Raw genomic sequence first — 18,154 nt, 5'->3', positions numbered from 1 at the left:
GGATTCTGTCATCACAGACAGCCCCTTAACCCTCCATGCCACAATGCCTGCTCCACTACTAACCAATTTCTAAGAAGCTAAGTTTGAATTGCCTCTTGGTGTTGTTTTAATGAGGTTTGACCACATGGAATCATGGAAAATTCTGACCCAACATTTCTAGAAATGGAGTCACCCAGATTTAATTGCTGGTTAAGGAAATCTAAGCACACAGTCATAATCCCAATTTTAAAAACCTGCCTACTATACACCAGGTATTTCACCTCTAGTATCTTTAACATGCATACCTCTGTGAATTGATATTTTTTGTCAACGAAAAATGTTACTTCTCCCCAGCAGAGCTTCAGGCAATGCTGGGCAAAAGGGCAGCTTTAAGAACGGATCTCCTGTGAGTCAGTGAAAAAATGGCTGAGCCATGAGATACAAGGCGACTTCGTCACCACCCAGATGGCTGTGGGCCTTCCCCAGGGACCTGCCGCTGCCCCCGTTAAACCTGTAGCCTGGAGGAGCCGGCCTGGCTTGCACCAAACAGACAGAGCTCCAGGAAGAGGAGAGGGGCCAGGCTGGCCATGGATGCTCAGCTCCTTTTCCCAAACTCAGCAGCCAGCTTAAGCCCTTCCCCTGCACAGGGGAGAGGTGAGAGGAGGATGGAAGAGAGACCCAGAACTTGACTCTGCTGGGGTGTTTTCTCTCCTACGGAAGCATGAAGCCAGGGGAAAGGAGTTGCCGCCTGCAAATAACTAAGGTGTGATGAGGTCGGGTGATGGCCCGAAGTCCCGAGGAAAAGGCACAGGTGCAAAGCCTTGTCCCTGACCTTAGGCCCACTCCTGTTTCTGGACCAGCCCCTCCTACCGCAGTGGGAGCAAGACCGGGAGCCCCTTTCCTGGCACCGATTGAGCTCCTGGCTATCAGAGCCCAAGTCCAAGGGGCAAAGTTTGTGTCCTGTCTCTGTCACGCACCCACAGATAGGGGGCAGCACACAGTAGGTTAGTCCACTGAATTCTGAACAGTTTTCTCCTCTGTCCAGTGTTAGAGTATTCAAATTTCAATATTCAGGATTGTTCAAAATGCAGTGACGTTTGCAGAAGTAACATGAAGTGCAGATGTATGTGGGGCACGTATCGCCACCCTCAGGAAGCGGAGAGTATTACATCCAGGTGCTGTTCTGCCAGGTCTCTGTCTCTCCTGCCTGTCTGTTCTTCACCTATTGTCTTGACTGGACCTAAATGCATTTGCCTTCCAGCAAGAGGTGGGGCAGCAAGAGGCTCCTAAGTGTGGCTAATTGGAGGAATGCCTGGAGAGACAGAGAGCAGGGGAGGGAAGAGGAGAGAGAGAGAGAATTATGAACCTGATATGAACCTGATCAATGTTAGCCCCCACATCATTTCACTTTTGATATCAAAGGAATGAAACATGGAGAGAAAAGTGGAAGCTCCATTTCTGTGTTCCCAGGATGGCACAGACTTCTAATTTCCATGGCCAAAGAAAAATATAGAGAGTCCTTAGCAGCTTTTTACTTAGACCTTTTCCTGCTTTGCTTGGAGTATAACTTACTTTGAAAATGAATGTGCATATGGTACTGGCCCTGTGGCATAGAGGGTAAAGCCTGCAGTGTCCACAGGTGTTGCTTTGAGTCCGGTTGCTCCACTTCTGATCCAGCTTCCTGCTAGTGCGCCTGGGAAAGCAGCGGAAGATGACACAAGTGCTTGGGCCCCTGCACTCATGTGGGAGATGGGGAAGAAGCTCTGGGCTCCTGACTTTGGCTTGGCCCACTCATGCTGTTGTGGCCATTTGGGGAGTAAACCATGGGGTGGAAGACCTCTCTGATGCTCGCTCACTTGCTCTCTCTCTGCCTCTCTGTAACTCTTTTGAATAAAATAAATAAATCAAAAAAAAAAAAAAAAGAATGGTCATAGCGACAGGATGTGTGTTCCACATACACTTCATTAGCCATTCTGTCCTTGAATTAATTCAACCTCAAATTAAAATTTTCTGTAAAGACTTCTACCATATTGAAATATAAATCAGAATGGAACAATTATGAAAACTCTATACATGAAAACTTAGGGGAAAGTAGCTAAAGCAGTGCCTGGAAGGTTACTTATACCTTTAAGTACTTATATTAAAAAGTAAAAAGCCTAAAATTAACATCCTAATTATCCAACTTGGGGGGAAAAATGGAGCAACAAAAATTCAAAGAAGTAGAGAGGAGAAAAAAGGATAAAGGTAGAAGGTACAATAAAATGCAAACACAGTAGGGGAGCAACTAAAGCACGATGTGTTAAGATTTTTCAGAGACTCAGAAAATGGAAAAACTTCTATCAATGGCACTAAATTCCAGATCAGGTAAAAATAAGAAGGGAAAAATAAGAAATGCTCCCAACTACAAATGTTAGACATTAAAGAAATAAAATAGGGTCTTAAGGCAATTAAGATAAAGAGGATTAATTTATAGGGAATAATACTTGTTTTGTTACCTGAGAAAGGGGGAGAAGAGAGAGAGAGAGGTTGCATCTACTGACTCACTCTCCAGATACCAAACAACCAGGAAACCAATCCAGTGGCAGTTGCAGAGACACAACTACCAGCTTCCCAAGATGTGTCTTAGCAGAAAGCTGGAATCGGGAGCAGAACTGGGACTTGAACCCAGGCACTCTGACATGAGATGCGAGCAGCCCAAGAAACATCTTCACCATGTACCCTCTTAATGCCTACCCCCCAAATAATACAACTTTTCAAAATTGGATCAGGGATAGGCGCTGTGGCACAGCAGGTTAAGCCATGGCCTGTAGTGCTGGCATCCTGTAGGTGTGCCAGTTTCAATCCTGGCTGCTGCACTTCCAAGTCTAATGCTCGGAGGATGGCCCAAGTGCTTGGGCCCCTGCACCCATGTGGCAGATCCAGATGAAAGTCCTGGCTCCTTGATTTGGCCTGATCCCATCCCTGGCTTTTGCATCCATCTAGGGAATGAACCAGCAGATGGAAGATTGACATCTCTCTCTCACTCTCACTCTCATTCTCTCACTCTGACTATCCCCCTTTCTCTCTCTCTCTCTAACTCTGCCTTTCAAATAAATAAATAAAACTTTTAAAAAATAATAAAAATAAATTAATAAAAATTAAATCAAGGAGAAATTGAAAGCCAAAATAATCTCATAATTGTTTTTAGAAATTGAATCAGTAGCTTAAATGTTCCCCTTAAAAAATAATACTTACCCCATATGGCTTTAGATACAAGTTATATTAGGAATCAGAGAACAAATATTCTAATGTTCCATGAAATTTTCCAAAAAATTTAAAGAGGGAATATTTCCCAACCCAGCTTATGAAGCTACCCAGGAAAATTTTATCAGAAGCCAATCTGACCAAAAAAAAAAAAAAAATTGCAACTGCTTTCTAGTCTTGTGCTATAAACGTTTTGAAATGATGCCTTAGAGAGTTTTCGTTGTCTAAACCAGCCCTGAACTAGACAGTCTTGAGTCCAGTATGTGCTTTATGTCAAGAGGAATACCTAAATCAATTCTATTTTCCAAATATAGGTTCAGATTTCCTAGCCCAAAATTCCACAATGCTCCAAAATCCAAATCCAATTTCAATCCTGGCTGCTGAGCACTGACGTTTTGCCCCAAGTTTTGCTTTGTGCATAAAATTATTTAAAATATCCTATACAATTGTATGAGGTGTATCTGAAACATGAATGAATTTTGTGTTGAGAAGTGGGTCCTGTCCACAAGATAACTCATTGTAGATCTAAGTTCTGTAATCTGCAAAACTCCAAAATCTGAACCACTTCTGATCCTAAACATTTTGAATAAGGGATAATCCTGCAATTGTGTTTCACGTTATGGTCTATCACTCAGTAAAGAAAGTACATGTTTATTTCTTCTCACAACTTTAAAACTTTGCACTTTTTAATGACATTCCCTTCTCTGTTGTTTCCCGCCTTTCTGAAGATACTTGGGAGCCCCCAGCGTCTCTGCGACTTGGCAGGACCCAGCTCTACTGAACCAGAACCCAGAAAAAGATCGATTTCCAAAAGGAAGTCTCACCTGGACCTTCTGAAACTGTATGATCCGTTCCCCCTTTAGGTCGATGCTTCTAGTGAACACAGATGCTCCAAATACCTTCCATCTTGTTTCCAAAGTCCTAAAACGCCCATGAATCTACTTTAAATGAAGTGTACAGTTAATGATTTGCCCACAAGGCATATGAGACTTATCTCAATTTATTATAATCCTATAACCTTGCATGTACATGATGAGCTGTCCAAAATTATTCAGGAGGATCATTTTTCTGGGAGATCTTTTTGTTTTATCACACCATAGCCATAGAATTCCTTTGCAGGCAGCCCACCTGAGAACACTGAATGTTACATGATTTGAAATAGTGGCATGGCCGTGCATCTGTCTGTCTGTTCAGGGATCTGTGTATTTTATAGAGGAAAATGGTCCACATGGACCATGTAGCCTTGAAACTACTTTTCTGTTTGAAAAAAAAAAAACAAACTGAGCTTCCTACAAAAGCAAGCTTGCTCAGTGCCTGCTGGTGGGAAGATCATATGTTCCCATGGGGAGTATTGGTTTGCTCCCAGATAAACCATCTTAGCCAAGAAGGAACGTGATCCCAGACAGACTGCCTTATACAGAGGTTTTCCACTGCTAGCCCCAGCATGCTATTCGATTATTTATCACTTAAACTGTTTAATCTTTATACAAATAAGATGATCTGAGTTGAATTCAGTTCTGCAGGCTAACCATTCTTGCGCATTTCAGAGCTTTTTTTTTTTTTCTTTTCTGTTTCACGTGTGGGTGCCATGTTTCTCTTTCCAACGCTGTTTAGCATCATGGACGGCATGACCGAAGCGTGCATCAAGGGTGGCATCGAAGCCTGCTACGCCGCTGTGTCCTGTGTCTGCACCTTGCTTGGTGCCCTGGATGAGCTCAGCCGGGGCAAGGGCCTGAGCGACGCGCAGGTGCAGCTGCTGCTCCTGCGCCTGGAGGAGCTGAAAGATGGAGCGGAGTCCAGCCGAGACTCCATGGAGATCAACGAGGCCGACTTCCGCTGGCAGCGGCGCGTGCTGTCCTCGGAACACACGCCTTGGGAGGCGGGGACCGAAAGGAGCCCTGACATCAGCATCAGCGTCACCACGGACACGGGCCAGACCACCTTGGAGGGGGAGCTGGGTCAGACCACACCCGAGGACCACCTGGAGCACCACAAGAGCAGCCTCAAGTCGCCCGCCATCCAGGAGGGCAAGGAGACGCTGAGCAAAGTGTCGGAACTGGAAGCAGTGGACCAGCCGGATGTGGTCCAGCGCAGCCACACGGTGGCCTACCCGGACATCACCAACTTCCTGTCGGTGGACTGCAGGACCAGGTCCTACGGATCCAGGTACAGCGAGAGCAACTTCAGCGTAGACGAGCAAGACCTTTCCAGGACGGAATTCGATTCCTGCGATCAGTACTCCATGGCGGCCGAGAAGGACTCGGGCAGGTCGGACGTGTCGGACATCGGGTCGGACAACTGCTCGCTGGCCGACGAGGAGCAGACCCCCCGGGACTGCCTTGGCCCCCGCGCCCTGCGCACCGCCGCCCTGTCGCTGAAACTGCTCAAGACCCAGGAGGCCGACCAGCACAGCGCCAGGCTCTTCGTGCAGTCCCTGGAGGGCCTCCTGCCCCGGCTCCTGGCGCTGGCCAGCGTGGAAGAGGTGGACTCCGCCCTCCAGAACTTTGCCTCTACCTTCTGCTCAGGTTTGTGAACCATTTGTTTGTTGCTTTTGTTTCGCTGCATAGTCAACAAGGATTTCCAGTTTTCTTTTTTCTTTTTTTTTTTTTTTTCTTTCTTTATTGGGTCTTTAGTATGAAGCTTAGAGTTGCTTGGAGCATATTAATGGATCTCTGGATTTCCTGTGTTCAAAGAGTGAAAGAATTAGTTAAGACTTACAGGGTCAGGAGGGAGTGTCTGTATGAATTGTGCAGCAGTCTGTGGATGGAATATACTTACGAGGCTGAAAGGTGTATACAAAGGGACTTAAAAACCAATCATGGGGGCAGGGCTGGCACTGTGTGCAGCCCTGACCTGTAGCACCGGCATCCCATATGGGAGCTGGTTCGAGTCCCCACTGCTCCACTTCCGATCTAGCTCCCTGCTATGGCCTGGGAAAGCAGTAGAAGATGGCCCAAGGCCTTGGGCCTCTGCACCCAAGTGGGAGACCTAGAGAAAGCTCCTGGCTCCTGGTTTCTAATCAGCTCTGCGCTAACCATTGTAGGAATTTGGGAAGAAACTTCTCTCTCTGTCACTCATGTCTTTCAAATAAATAAAATAAATTAAAAAAAAAAAAAAAGGGCTGTTGCTGGTGCTGTGAAGTAGTAGACAAAGCCTCAACCTGTGATGCCCACATCTGATGTGGTCTCGGCTGCTCCTCTTCTGATCCAGCTCCCTGTTAATGCGCCCAGGAAAACAGCAGAAGATGACCCAAGTGCTTGGGTCCCTCCTCCCATGTGGGAGTCCCAGAAGAAGCTCCTGGCTTCAGACTCCAGCCATTGTGGTTATTTGGGGAGTGAACCAGCAGATGGAAGATCTCTCCCCTCTCTCTGCTTCTCTCTATAAACCCTGCCTTTTAAATAAATATATAAATCTTTTTAAAAAGATTTATTTTATTTGTCTGAAAGAGTTACAGAGGTAGAAACAGAGAGGTCTTCCATCCGCTGGTTCACTCCCTAGATGGCCACAACGGCCGGAGCTGAGCCGATCTGAAGCCAGGAACCAGGAGCTTCTTTCGGGTCTCCCATGAAGGTGCAGAGGAACAGGACTTGTGTCATCTTCTACTGCCTTCCCAGGCCATAGCAGAGAGCTGGTTTGGAAGTGGAGCAGCTGGTACTAGAACCAGCACCTATATGGAATGCTGGTGCTTCAGGCCAGGGCTTTAACCTGCTGTGCCACAGCACGGGCCCCTAAATAAATCTTTAAAAAAAAAATCATGGGAAATGCATAGTTTGAAAAAAACTGTGCATAGATTTCAAAAGTTTTTCAGCAAAATGAGCTCTTCTAATGCCGTTTTCCATGAAGTTTTTGAAGTTCATGTACATACTCTCGCATGTACACAGGAAAGAGTGAGAAGTAACTGCATTCTAGGTAGCCATTAGTGACTGAAATAGAATGACTGATTCCTTTTGTTAAAGATTTATGTATCTATTTGAAACGTGGAGTTAGTTACAAAGAGAGGAAAAGACAGAAACAGAGAGAGCTTACATGTGCTGGTTCACTCCCCAGATGACCACAGCAGCTGGGGCTGGGCCAAACCAGGAGCCTAGAACTCCCCTCTGGTCTCCTACATGGGTGGCAGGGGCCCAAGTACTTGTGGCATCTGCTGCTTCCCATGAGCATTAACAGGGAGCTACAGCAGAAGCACAGCAGCTGGGACTTGAACCTGCATTCATATGGGATGCTGGCCTTGCAGACAGTGCTGCACACGGTCTTAGATCTGTGATTCTTAAACCTGAATCTTCTTTATGCTCCTCTGCCTGGGTGTCTGAAACTCATGGAGCAGTGTGCTTTGGGTGAATCAATGTATCAACTACTTTGAATGTGGTCTTGAATCAGGCGCCAGTTGAGTTCTCCAGGTATATTCTGAATTCTACCAAATACCCATACAGGATGTGATCTTCCAGTGTTGAGTGGGAACATCACGTTCTCCAATCTCAGACTCTTCTCTCCCTCCCTCTCCTTTTAACTATTTATTTATTTAATTGAAAGGCAGAATTACAGAGAGAGAGAAAGAATATCTTCCATCCATTGGTTCACTCCCCAAATGGCAGCAGTAGCTGGAGTTGGGCTGATCTGAAGCCAGGAGCTTCGTTGGGGTTTCCCGTGTAGGTACAGGGGCCCAAATACTTGGATCATCCTCTGCTACCTTCTCAGGCCATAGCAGAGAGCTGGATCAGAAGTGGAGCAGCTGGGACTAGAACCAGCACCCATGTAGGATGCTGGTGTCATCCCAGGCAATAACTTAATCCTCTGAGCCACAGCACCAGCCCCAACCCTTCTCTTTTGTTGACTATCAGCCTCATGACCCAGACCAAGTGTAAGCAGAAGAGCTGCATGGGGGAGGGAATATCAGCCACACTCGCTAGAGTGTTAGGCTATTGTTGAAGAGCTGGAGTTTGGATGGAGCATGGAGATGGAAAAACCTGGGAAATACAATTTCACATTGTAAGTAGTTTATTGAAAGCTTATTTCAAATTTTATATTGAAAGTTTGTTTCAAATTTTATTGAAAGAAAGCAATAAGGGGTACATTCAGGTGGTAGCAGGAATGAATGATTGCCTGACACCAGGGAGGGCAACTGTGCCTTCCCCTTAAAGGCAAGAATCCCTGAGGGCTGGAGCTGCCCTGGCCTGTGCTCAGGCGCAAAGGACTGGCTCTCGGGGGACAACACGGAACTGTTCAAAGCCACCCTCAACACTTGCTCAGCCACCACTGAAAAAGAACCTGTGCTGGTCGCTGTGTTGACTGCACTTAGCATTATCATTGGTTAATGACCCAGATCTCCTTCCCACAGTCAGCTCCAGAGCCAGGGCCATGCCTCATTCATCTGTTGTCCAACAAAGAAGACATCACACACAAACACACACAAAATGTTCCCGTCAGGTTTCCTGGACGTTGGTGGAAACTGAATGATGATATGTTGTTAAGGCGTATCTTAAAAGGATTTATAAGAAACTGATGGGGGCAGCATTGTGGTTAAGTCCCTGCATGCAACACTGGCATCCCATATCAGAGCACCATTTAGAGTTCTGACTGTTCATCTTCTATTACAGCTCCCTGCCACCCATGTGGGAGACCTGGATGGAGTTCCAGGCTCCTGGCCTCGCCTAGCCCAGCCCTGGCCTGACCATTTGGAGAGTGAACCAGTAAATAGAAGATCTCTCTGTGTTTTTCCCTCTCACTTTCTGTCACTCTGCCTTTCTAGTAAATAATCAGGAGGGAGGGGAGGAAGAAAAAAAGAAAGGAGGGAAGGAAGGAAATGTCCTTTGTGAAAAGAATATGAAAAAGAGATTTCAATCTCAGAATAAGTATGGAGGAACATTCATTAGTATCAGAATGATCCAAAGTTACAACAAGCACCCGAGGAAATAACAAAATTCTAATAACTCTGCAACCTGTTAAAAGGATGTAAAGAGACTCTATTTAAATAGTCACCTTTCCTAACTATTATTTCCCAATTTCTTGATTCTTTTTTGAAAATTCTTTTTAAAAAATACCAGTGTTTGTCAACCATAATTTATTCAATATTTTCCCTTTTGGAATTATATGCTAAAATAAACTTTGAACCTCTTTATTTATGTGAAGGAATAACCACACATAAACAAAATACACATTTCATTGTGAGACTAGGAAAATGTATAATCTTGAAAAATTGTATTTCTCCAGTTAGTCTTTGATACTGCCAGCACTCGATTTGGCATGGCCTCATTGAGTGTTCCTGGATGTATGGTTTGGCTGTTGTCTGTCTCCTCCTTTTCTCACTCCTTCCTGAACTAGCATATATAGAGAAGATGCAGTGTGCCGTAAACCACGATACACATGGCTTATTTGTAATAAGCATTTGCTGAGCACACATCATTGATGGTCTTCAGTCCCTGGGGATGTGAAATGTTGGTGGCTGAGGGAGTTGTGGGGAAAGCCTCTGAGTCGGAAGAAACATCTCTGTTCTTTGAGAGGCTTGGTGGACCCTCTGAGTCCCTGCCTCTTCCCAGCTACAAACGCTCAGCAAGAGAGGAGCTTGCCTGCCCAGACAAACGCCACATCCCTTGTGCCGAGAGAGCCCAGCCAGCGTCGGTGGTCTCCAGAGTGGCTGTAGACCGCGGTGCTGCAGAGCTGCCACTGTTTGCAACACGATGGCCTTGAGTCATCCAGAACTGACAATAATAGTGTCTTCCTCTCATCCACACAAGAAAATGCAGAAGTTTCAGCATTTAACACATAAAACTTGGGCCAGTGTTGTGGTAGAGCAGGCTAAGCCGCCGCCTACAACGCCAGCCTCCCCTATTAGAGCACTGGTTCAGGTCCTGGCTGCTCTGCTTCCCATCTAGTGCCTGCTCATGTGCCTGGGAAAGGAAGGGAGGCTGTAGTTCATAGCAACCTAGTAAATAGTATATGGACAAACAGAAGGAGGGAGCTCCAAGCCTCCAGTCATTAAAGGACGTCAGAGAAAGGGAAATGGTGACTCTGTTTCGACCGGTACACATTGGAAAGGTGTATTGATATGGACTTGTCACGCTGTAGCAAATATGTACAGTAATCGTTAATAAAAGTGTTTTAAAAGCTATTTGGAAAATATTTAGGCCATCCCTAACAAACTATGTACTTATTCTGCTTTCAGAAATTTATTCCACAAATACAGTTGCAGAAGTGCTAAAAGTTGCTTCTTCTTTTCAGCTGTTTTCATTATTGAAACAACATACAAGCATTAATGAAATAAGTCTCAATACAACCATGTGGCGGTACAGCCAGTCGTTAAAAAAGAATGAGGCCTGTCTGTAAATGTCAGTAGCAAGATGTGTAAGATACCAGGGGCCTTCATTTGCAGAAAATGGAGCTAAAGAATGAGTTTACTTCGATTTTAAAAATTGGAATCCTGTGTCTACAAGTACATTGTTGAGCGACATGAGGTCACAGTGCACATTGTATTTCCATACATACAAGAAAGGGAGTCTTGCTGGAGGGATATCATTGGGTTTGGGAGAAGCAAGAAGGTCTTACTTATTTCTTTAAAACATTTAACAGTATTGAAGACTGTAAATGAGTATTTAGTGTTTTTTAAAAGAAATATCAAGTTATCTTAGATCTGGAAGAGACTTTTAGAGATTGTTTGTGCAATCTTCTATGCAGTCTTTCATTGGAAAGCAGGTAACCCGTTTTCCTGTTCCAGACATTACAGCTTGTCTTAATTATGGTGAGGGAGAAAGAATTTTAGTTACTGAAAACTGGGAAACAGAAATAACTTGACTATAGGGCTAGTGTCACGGTGCAGTGAGCACTGGTCTGAGTTCTAGCTGCACTGTTCCTGATCCAGCTTCCTGCTAACATGTCTGAGAAGGCAGAGGAGGATGGCCCAGGTACCCTGCTCCCAGTGTGGGAGACCTGGATGGTGCCAGCCTTTGAAGCCATTTGAGAAGCTAAGGAGCAGATGGAAGATCAATCTCTCTCTCTCCCCCTCTCCCCCCTCTCCCCCCTCTCCCCCTCTCCCCCTCTCCCTCTCTCCCCCTCTCCCCCTCTCCCACACCTCCCCTTTGCCCCCTCTCCCCTCTCCCCTCTCCTCTCCTCTCCTCTCCCCTCTCCCCCCTCTCCCTCTCCCCCCTCCCCCCTCCCCTCTCCCCTCTCCCCCCTCCCCTCTCCCCTCTCCCCTCTCCTATCCATCCCTCACTCCCTCCCTCCCTCCCTCCCTCCCTCTCTCTCTCTCACTATGCCTTTCAAATAAATAAATACATCTTTAAGAAATAACTAGAATATGGAAAAGGTTATGGTTCCTATGTTTGTTATTCCAGATTGGTTAACACTTCAGCAGTTGTTTATTTCATTATGGGTTATTGTTGCTTATCTCTTATTGTGCCTTAAGATCTTGGAGGCATTTTCCTTACTGGTAAACAAAGCTTGGGCAAGATCAAAAGAAATCATACATTGAAATTTGTGGCAGGCAGCAGAAAGCATCTAATAAATTATAGCTGTCATGATATTTCCATTATAAAATAGTCTGGTGTAATAAGAAAACATCGGTTTGACTGATGTGGATAGACTATACTCCATTTTGTTTTATTCTGAAATTTGCCAGCATTTTGTGATATAAGAAATGAATCTGGCATATGGATTTAGGCCAGGGCCAACAGCTTGCTCCTAACACGTCTGGAAAAGTGTTTCAGAATTCAGTGTATCCACGGGCAGTGCCTGCAGGGGCTGTGATGCATCTCTGCTAATGGGTCTCCTTGTCAGCAGACACATTAACTGCCTTTTCGCTTGCAGAATCTGAGCATATGCTCAGGTTTCCAAATGTGTTCCAAGGTAAATAGTCATTGGTTTCAAAATTGTTAAAGAAATGATTACGGACACCTAAGATCGAAGCCACCAACAGGTTGTTTTGCCCTTCATCATAGACTCAAATTTTCCCTTTATCCGTGATCCAAGGAGGTTAAACCTGACCTTGCTTTCTATTTTGCTATGGAAAGGGTCTGATCTCCTGCCCCACATGTCCTCCAGAGAACTGAAACCCACCCCACCAGCACTATAAGAGTGCCAGGCGTCCCACAGACCAGGGCTGAGATACTGCTCAGGTCTGAGCCAAGGGTCTAATTTTCAAATCCCAAAGACCTTAGCCCATGACCCCTAACTGCTCTCAGTGGAAACCTGTCAGGTAGCTGCAAAGTTCTTAACCCCATTAAAGCAAGAGGCAGCATTGCCTATCCTGTGATTATCTAAGGTGGTTTTATTGCCATAATATATAGTTAACTCCCACCATAAAATCAGATACTCCATTTGAAAATGAGGATCTAAGGAAACATTCCAGTTACAAATCTGTATTTCTCACATACATGGCTGTTAATTCTGGAAGACTGCTACATTTCAGAGAAGAGGCAAAGATCATTTTAGCCATGAACTGAAGAGAGGGTGTGTGTGTGTGTGTGTGTGTGTGTGTATGTATTGTATACATGTGTTTAGGATGACTGTCTCACCCCATCCCTAAATGCAGCCTCCAAGAGTTTGCAGGAACAAAGGGAACACTACACTAGGAAAAGCTGATTGGGGTGATTTTTGTTATCCTGTGAAAGCTTAGAATAAGCTTTTGGCGTTCCTGACAGTATGAACCAATTTTTATTTATTTATTTGAAAGATAGAGAGTCAGACAGACAAAGAGCGCTCCCATCAGCCAGTTCACTTCTCAAATGTCCTCAGTGGTCAGGATGGATTAGGACCTAAGCCGAGAGCCAGGAACTCAATTCAGGTATCCCTCATGGGTGGCAAGAACCCAGTCACTTGAGCCATCACTGCTGCCTGCCAGGGTGTGCATTACCGAGAGCTAGAGCCGGGGATCAAACCCAGGTACCCTGGTGGGGGACACAGGTACCTTTACTGCTAGGCTAAACACTCACCCCATCTTTTGAGTATCAGGTACAATTGTTTGATTGGTTTTTGTTGCTTTCTCAGTTAATATGCATAAAGTACAAGAGACCCCTCAAAAGTGAACTTTGTATTACATATAAAATGAGTAAATTTTTAGAAAACATTGTGGAAAGTCAATAGGTATGACTTATGGTTTTTTAACCGCTTTGTTTTTTTTAAAACTTTCACTGAGATATAATTCAGTTAACTGTAATTTGCTTATTTAAAATACACAATTCAGTGGTTTTTGACATGTGTGTTTTAATTGTGATTGTATATGTAACAAAATTTTATATTTTAACCATTTTCAGTGTACGATTCAGTGACGATAATTATATTCATAGTGTTGTACAAACATCCCCACTATTTCCTCATCCTAAACAGATACAACTCTTCCCCAGTTCCTGGTAAACACCAATCTACTTTCAGTCTCTGTTAATTTTTTCATTCTAGGTATGTCTTATCAATTAATCCTGTATATGTGTCATTCTGTGACTGCCTTATTTCTCTTGGCATAATATTTTTAAGCTTCATGTTGTAGCACGTATAAGAACTCCTGTTCCTTTTTATGACTATCCCACTTTATGTAGGAAAGGTCTTCCAAACATTCATGGAAAATGCACATTATTAAAAAAAACTGTGCATATATTTCAAATAAAATTTGCACCAAAATAAGCTTATCTTTTAATTCTCTTTTCCATACACTTTTGGAAGTACCCTCCCGTATACCATATTTTGTGTAGCCATTGGTCTGTTGAGGGACACTGGTTATTCCCGCATTTTGCCTATGGTGTATATTGGCGCATATGTATATTATGCATCTGATGTACACGTTTCTGTCCAAGTCCCTGCTTTCAGGTCTTTGGCCATAGAAGTAGGAGTACTACTGCTAAATCAAGTACGGAACCTTCAAAAAGTTATGGAAGTTTGGAATTAAAAGATAAGTTTATTTTGTTGTGAAAATTTTTTGGAACTTTTCAGTATACAGATTCTTCAAGAAGTTCATGGAAAATGTGCATATGCAAAAACTGCGTGGGTTTCAAAATTTTTGAACCAAAACAAACTTATCTTTTAATTCAACTTTCCATGAGCTTTTTGAAGTCCTCTAGTATGATAATTCTACATTTTGCTTTTGGAGGAACATTATTACTTTTTGAAAAGTCTGTACTTACAAGTAATTACTCTAAACACCTTACATGTGTGTTGTATCTGTTTCTCATAGCAGGCTTGTTCATTCATTTTTTATCTATCAATTCACAAGTATTTTCAAGGCTGCTACTATATGCTAGGCACTATTGTAGGGACCAGGGACCCTGTAATGAACAAAACTAACACTGTCTTATACAGATTATGTGATATTATTGATAGCAGACATTAAATCATACTAATAGAATTCTGCATAGAATCAGTGCTTTTGAGGTAATGACATAAATGCAGGGGGAGGAAGCAGAGTATTGTCGGGGGTGGGAGACGCTGCTGAAATGGAAAGTCTCTGAGAAACTGCACTTGAATGGGCACCTGAAAGAACAGCAAGAGCAAGTTTTCCAGATACCCTGGGGAAGACCATTTCAGGGAGCGGCAAGAGCATATGCAAAGGCCCTGGGGCAGGCCCACTCTTGGTGTGGGCAAGACATAGCAGGCAGGTTAGGGTGCCTGCAAGGTGTAAGAAGGAAGGGAAATTAGGAGCCACCGGAGAGCTTAGCATGAGATGGAGTGTGTCCGTTATTCTCCCTTTTTGTAGGAAAAGAAGGGGAGACTTAGAGGGTCTAAATGAATGTACCGAGACACAGGTGCTAAGTGATGGATGAAGATTCAGGCCGAGGCAGAGCCAGTCCAGAGTGCATGCCCTTGGCCAGCAGCCCCACTAGTGCAGCACTCCGGACATCCTGGGCAGGTGCAGTCTCTCGGGCCCTCCGCCACGGGCCCTGCCTGGCGCAGTGTGTGCAGCCCCAGCGCCGCCTCCATTCTCCCCCTCAGGCATGATGCACTCCCCCGGCTTCGACGGGAACAGCAGCCTCAGCTTCCAGATGCTGATGAATGCAGACAGCCTGTACACGGCGGCACACTGCGCCCTGCTCCTCAACCTCAAGCTCTCCCATGGAGACTACTACAGGAAACGGCCGGCTCTGGCACCGGGCGTGATGGTGAGTGCGTGGCGTCAGGCACTCCAAGAGCAAGCGGTGCTTCTTGGCTGAGCACTTAGGAAGCAGGTGTCCTGTTCCACACTGCTCTACCACGTGTGCCCGTGCAGCTGTGGCAGGTGGGGAGAGACAGCAGCATCGAGAAGCAGGCGTGCGATTTGCATGGACCTGTGAGTTGTGGCCCCTTGGTTTCATCCAGTGTCACTATTAACCACACGTGTGCATAGACCACACGCAAAAGTGCATTGACAGCAGGCAAAGGGCGATGTGAAGATGTGCAGAGAATCTCCTGTAGAGAAAGACGAGCTGTGACAAACACTTACTGCATTCCACAACGTGTGCAGACCGGCTCATGAGCCAGACCTGGTGGTGGGCCACCAGGGGCGGCGCCTGCCTTCGTGTAAGGTCTGGGGTGAGAATGATGTTGCTTAGCCCCGGCTGGCTCCCATGATTCCACGGTGCCCCCTTGTCTCAGTCCCTGAGCCTAAATCCACGGGGCCTGCAGGAAGGCGCTCAGCAGTGATTTGCTTAATGAGCTGTGCCTTCCCAAGGGCAAGTGATGACTTCATGAACATGAGTCACGTATTCGGACGTGCGAGGGCTCCTCTAGGGAGCAATTTTCATCTCTGCAGCTGCTGGGCCAATGGGAAGAAGCTTTGCTAAAAAATTAGCCTTGCGGTCTCTGACCCCCTTCCCCGGGGAGTGAAAACAGAGACTGTGGCATCCCTAATCCTCCCACAGGGTGCCTGTTGAAAGATGTGAGAAATGCAGGCAGCTTCGTGAAGTTTGGGCCTCACTCTATGCCACCTGTTCCCCCGCCCTGCCCCAGCCCAGTGAACCAGTCAGCGCGGCTGGGGTGCAGGGCAAGTCCGACGTGTGCTTTAGGTCTGTGTGTCTGCAGGGCGTCACCCTGGGTCCCTTTTTGTTGTGCTCTGTCTCTGTAGAAAGAGTTCCTGAAGCAGGTGCAGACGAGTGGGGTGCTGATGGTCTTCTCCCAGGCCTGGATCGAGGAACTCTACCATCAGGTGCTCGACCGAAACATGCTGGGAGAAGCTGGCTACTGGGGCAGCCCGGAGGACAACAGCCTGCCCCTCATCACCATGCTGACCGGTCAGTGGCCGCTGCCAGGGCTCCGTGGCACGCCGGGGGTGGGAGGGGCACCCTTCAAAAAGCCTCTTCCGTTGAAGCAAGCGTGTTCCAAGCAGACTTTGAAACAGCAGCCACAGGGCTTCCCTGGCAACGGGTGACAGTTCCAGGGAATTGACACAGAGGCACTTCACGTGGAGTTTCTGTCCTTTCTCCGTGTGGGAGTCTGCCAGGCTTGCTGTACCCTGTTAGACAGGAACGAGCGTAGCGCCTCTGTCTGGGGTGAAGCTGCAGGCCTCTCCTCTGGAGATCTAGGGCTTTCTGGGCACAGAGCCCAGAGTTTTTCCTGGAAGCCCTCACGTGCTAATAGACACCCTCGATCATGCTGTGCTCGGGGGAATTTCCCAGTAAGATGAAGCGATCGATTTTCAGCTTGGCCTCATTCCCATTTTCTGTCCACATCACGGGATCCCCCTTCCCTTCCTGGCTGTGCCGGAATGAAAAGCAATGCCAAGGGTGTGCCTGCCCAGCACCTTTCCCCTTGGAGTCCCGAGCTTCCATGTCCTGTTTAACTCTCAGAGATGCTACAGGCGCGCATACGGAGCAGTGTTGTGGAGTTATTTTGTTTCTGACAAAAGCAGCTTTTCTTGGCCTTTTATGGCTCAGCTACAATGTCAGTGAAAGAGCAGAGAGGCTCTGTCATCTGCCTAAGAGAGATGCTCAGGCCTCTCCTGGGCTCGCTCTGACTTCCAGGGCTGATTTCTGACCTGAGTGATTCCCCTCTGGGCTCCAGCCGACAGGATACATGGGGCATGGCCCTGCCCAGACACCTTCTGTGTAGTGCCCTCCTGCCTCACACGCTGTGCACCAGGCAGGAAAGGCCAGCTGGAAGGTGTAATCTCTGGCTTGAAAGGTTGGCTAAGAGGCCAGCGTTGTGGTGCAGTGGATTAAGCCACTACCTGGAATGCCAGCATCCCATGTTGGAGCACCCGTGTGAGTCCACTTCCGATCTAGCTCTCTGCTGGCTTGCCTGAGGATGCACCAGAAGATGGCCTGAGTGCTTTGGTCCCTGTCACCCACATGGGAGACCAGGATGGAGTTCCTGGTTCCTGGCTTCGGCCTGATCCAATCCCAACTGTTGTAGGCATGCAAAGAAGTCCCAGCTTATTGGGACAAGAATGAAATCCTAAACTCAAGAGATAAATGTGTACCACCCTCCTTTTCTGCCTCTCCTGGTGTTGCATTCAACTGTATCAGTTATACCCAAGTACCTATATTTCAGCTGCATACTGAGGAATTTAGGGCACAGGGAACAGAGTACCTGCACCACAGTTACAACATCTCTGGTCATATTTTCTTGCCAGAATGATAAAAAGTGGTTGGTGAGTTAATTCTGTACAGGAGAGTTTATTTTACCAAAAATTTTAACAGGGCAATTTAAGATCCCATGTTGAGCTGTGGTGTCATGGTGTGCATAGAAGTCAGAAAACATGAACACTAAATCAGATTTCCCTTTGCCAACCTCAAAGGCCTTGGGGAATTTACCTGCTATAAATACTTATTTCCTGGCACAGGTGTTTAGAAGCTGGGATGGGATTCCCACATCCAACTCAGAGTACCTGGCTTCAGATCCCAGCTCCACTCCTGACTCCAGCTTCCTGCTAGTGCACATGCTGAGAGGCAGCAGGGGCTGGCTCCGATAGCTGAGTCCTTGCCACCTGCAGGGGAGGCTTGCATTTGGTTGCTGCCTCCCAGCTTCTTCCTGTCCCAACCTC

General features: G+C 46.2%; 1 protein-coding gene across 1 annotated transcript in view; it reads left to right on the top strand.

Annotated features, from left to right (window-relative positions):
* ARFGEF3 (ARFGEF family member 3) overlaps positions 1–18,154 on the top strand; it is a 179,876-nt gene that overhangs the window by 100,856 nt on the left and 60,866 nt on the right. The window contains exons 11-14 of the mRNA XM_051854295.2: positions 3,951–4,063; positions 4,837–5,747; positions 15,130–15,296; positions 16,238–16,403. Coding sequence (XP_051710255.2) covers positions 3,951–4,063; positions 4,837–5,747; positions 15,130–15,296; positions 16,238–16,403 — 1,357 coding nt within the window. The remainder of the gene's footprint in view (positions 1–3,950; positions 4,064–4,836; positions 5,748–15,129; positions 15,297–16,237; positions 16,404–18,154) is intronic.

The sequence above is a fragment of the Oryctolagus cuniculus genome, chromosome 5, assembly GCF_964237555.1.
Source record: "Oryctolagus cuniculus chromosome 5, mOryCun1.1, whole genome shotgun sequence".
Classification (NCBI taxonomy): domain Eukaryota; kingdom Metazoa; phylum Chordata; class Mammalia; order Lagomorpha; family Leporidae; genus Oryctolagus; species Oryctolagus cuniculus.
This window is presented reverse-complemented; position numbering and strand designations above follow the sequence as displayed.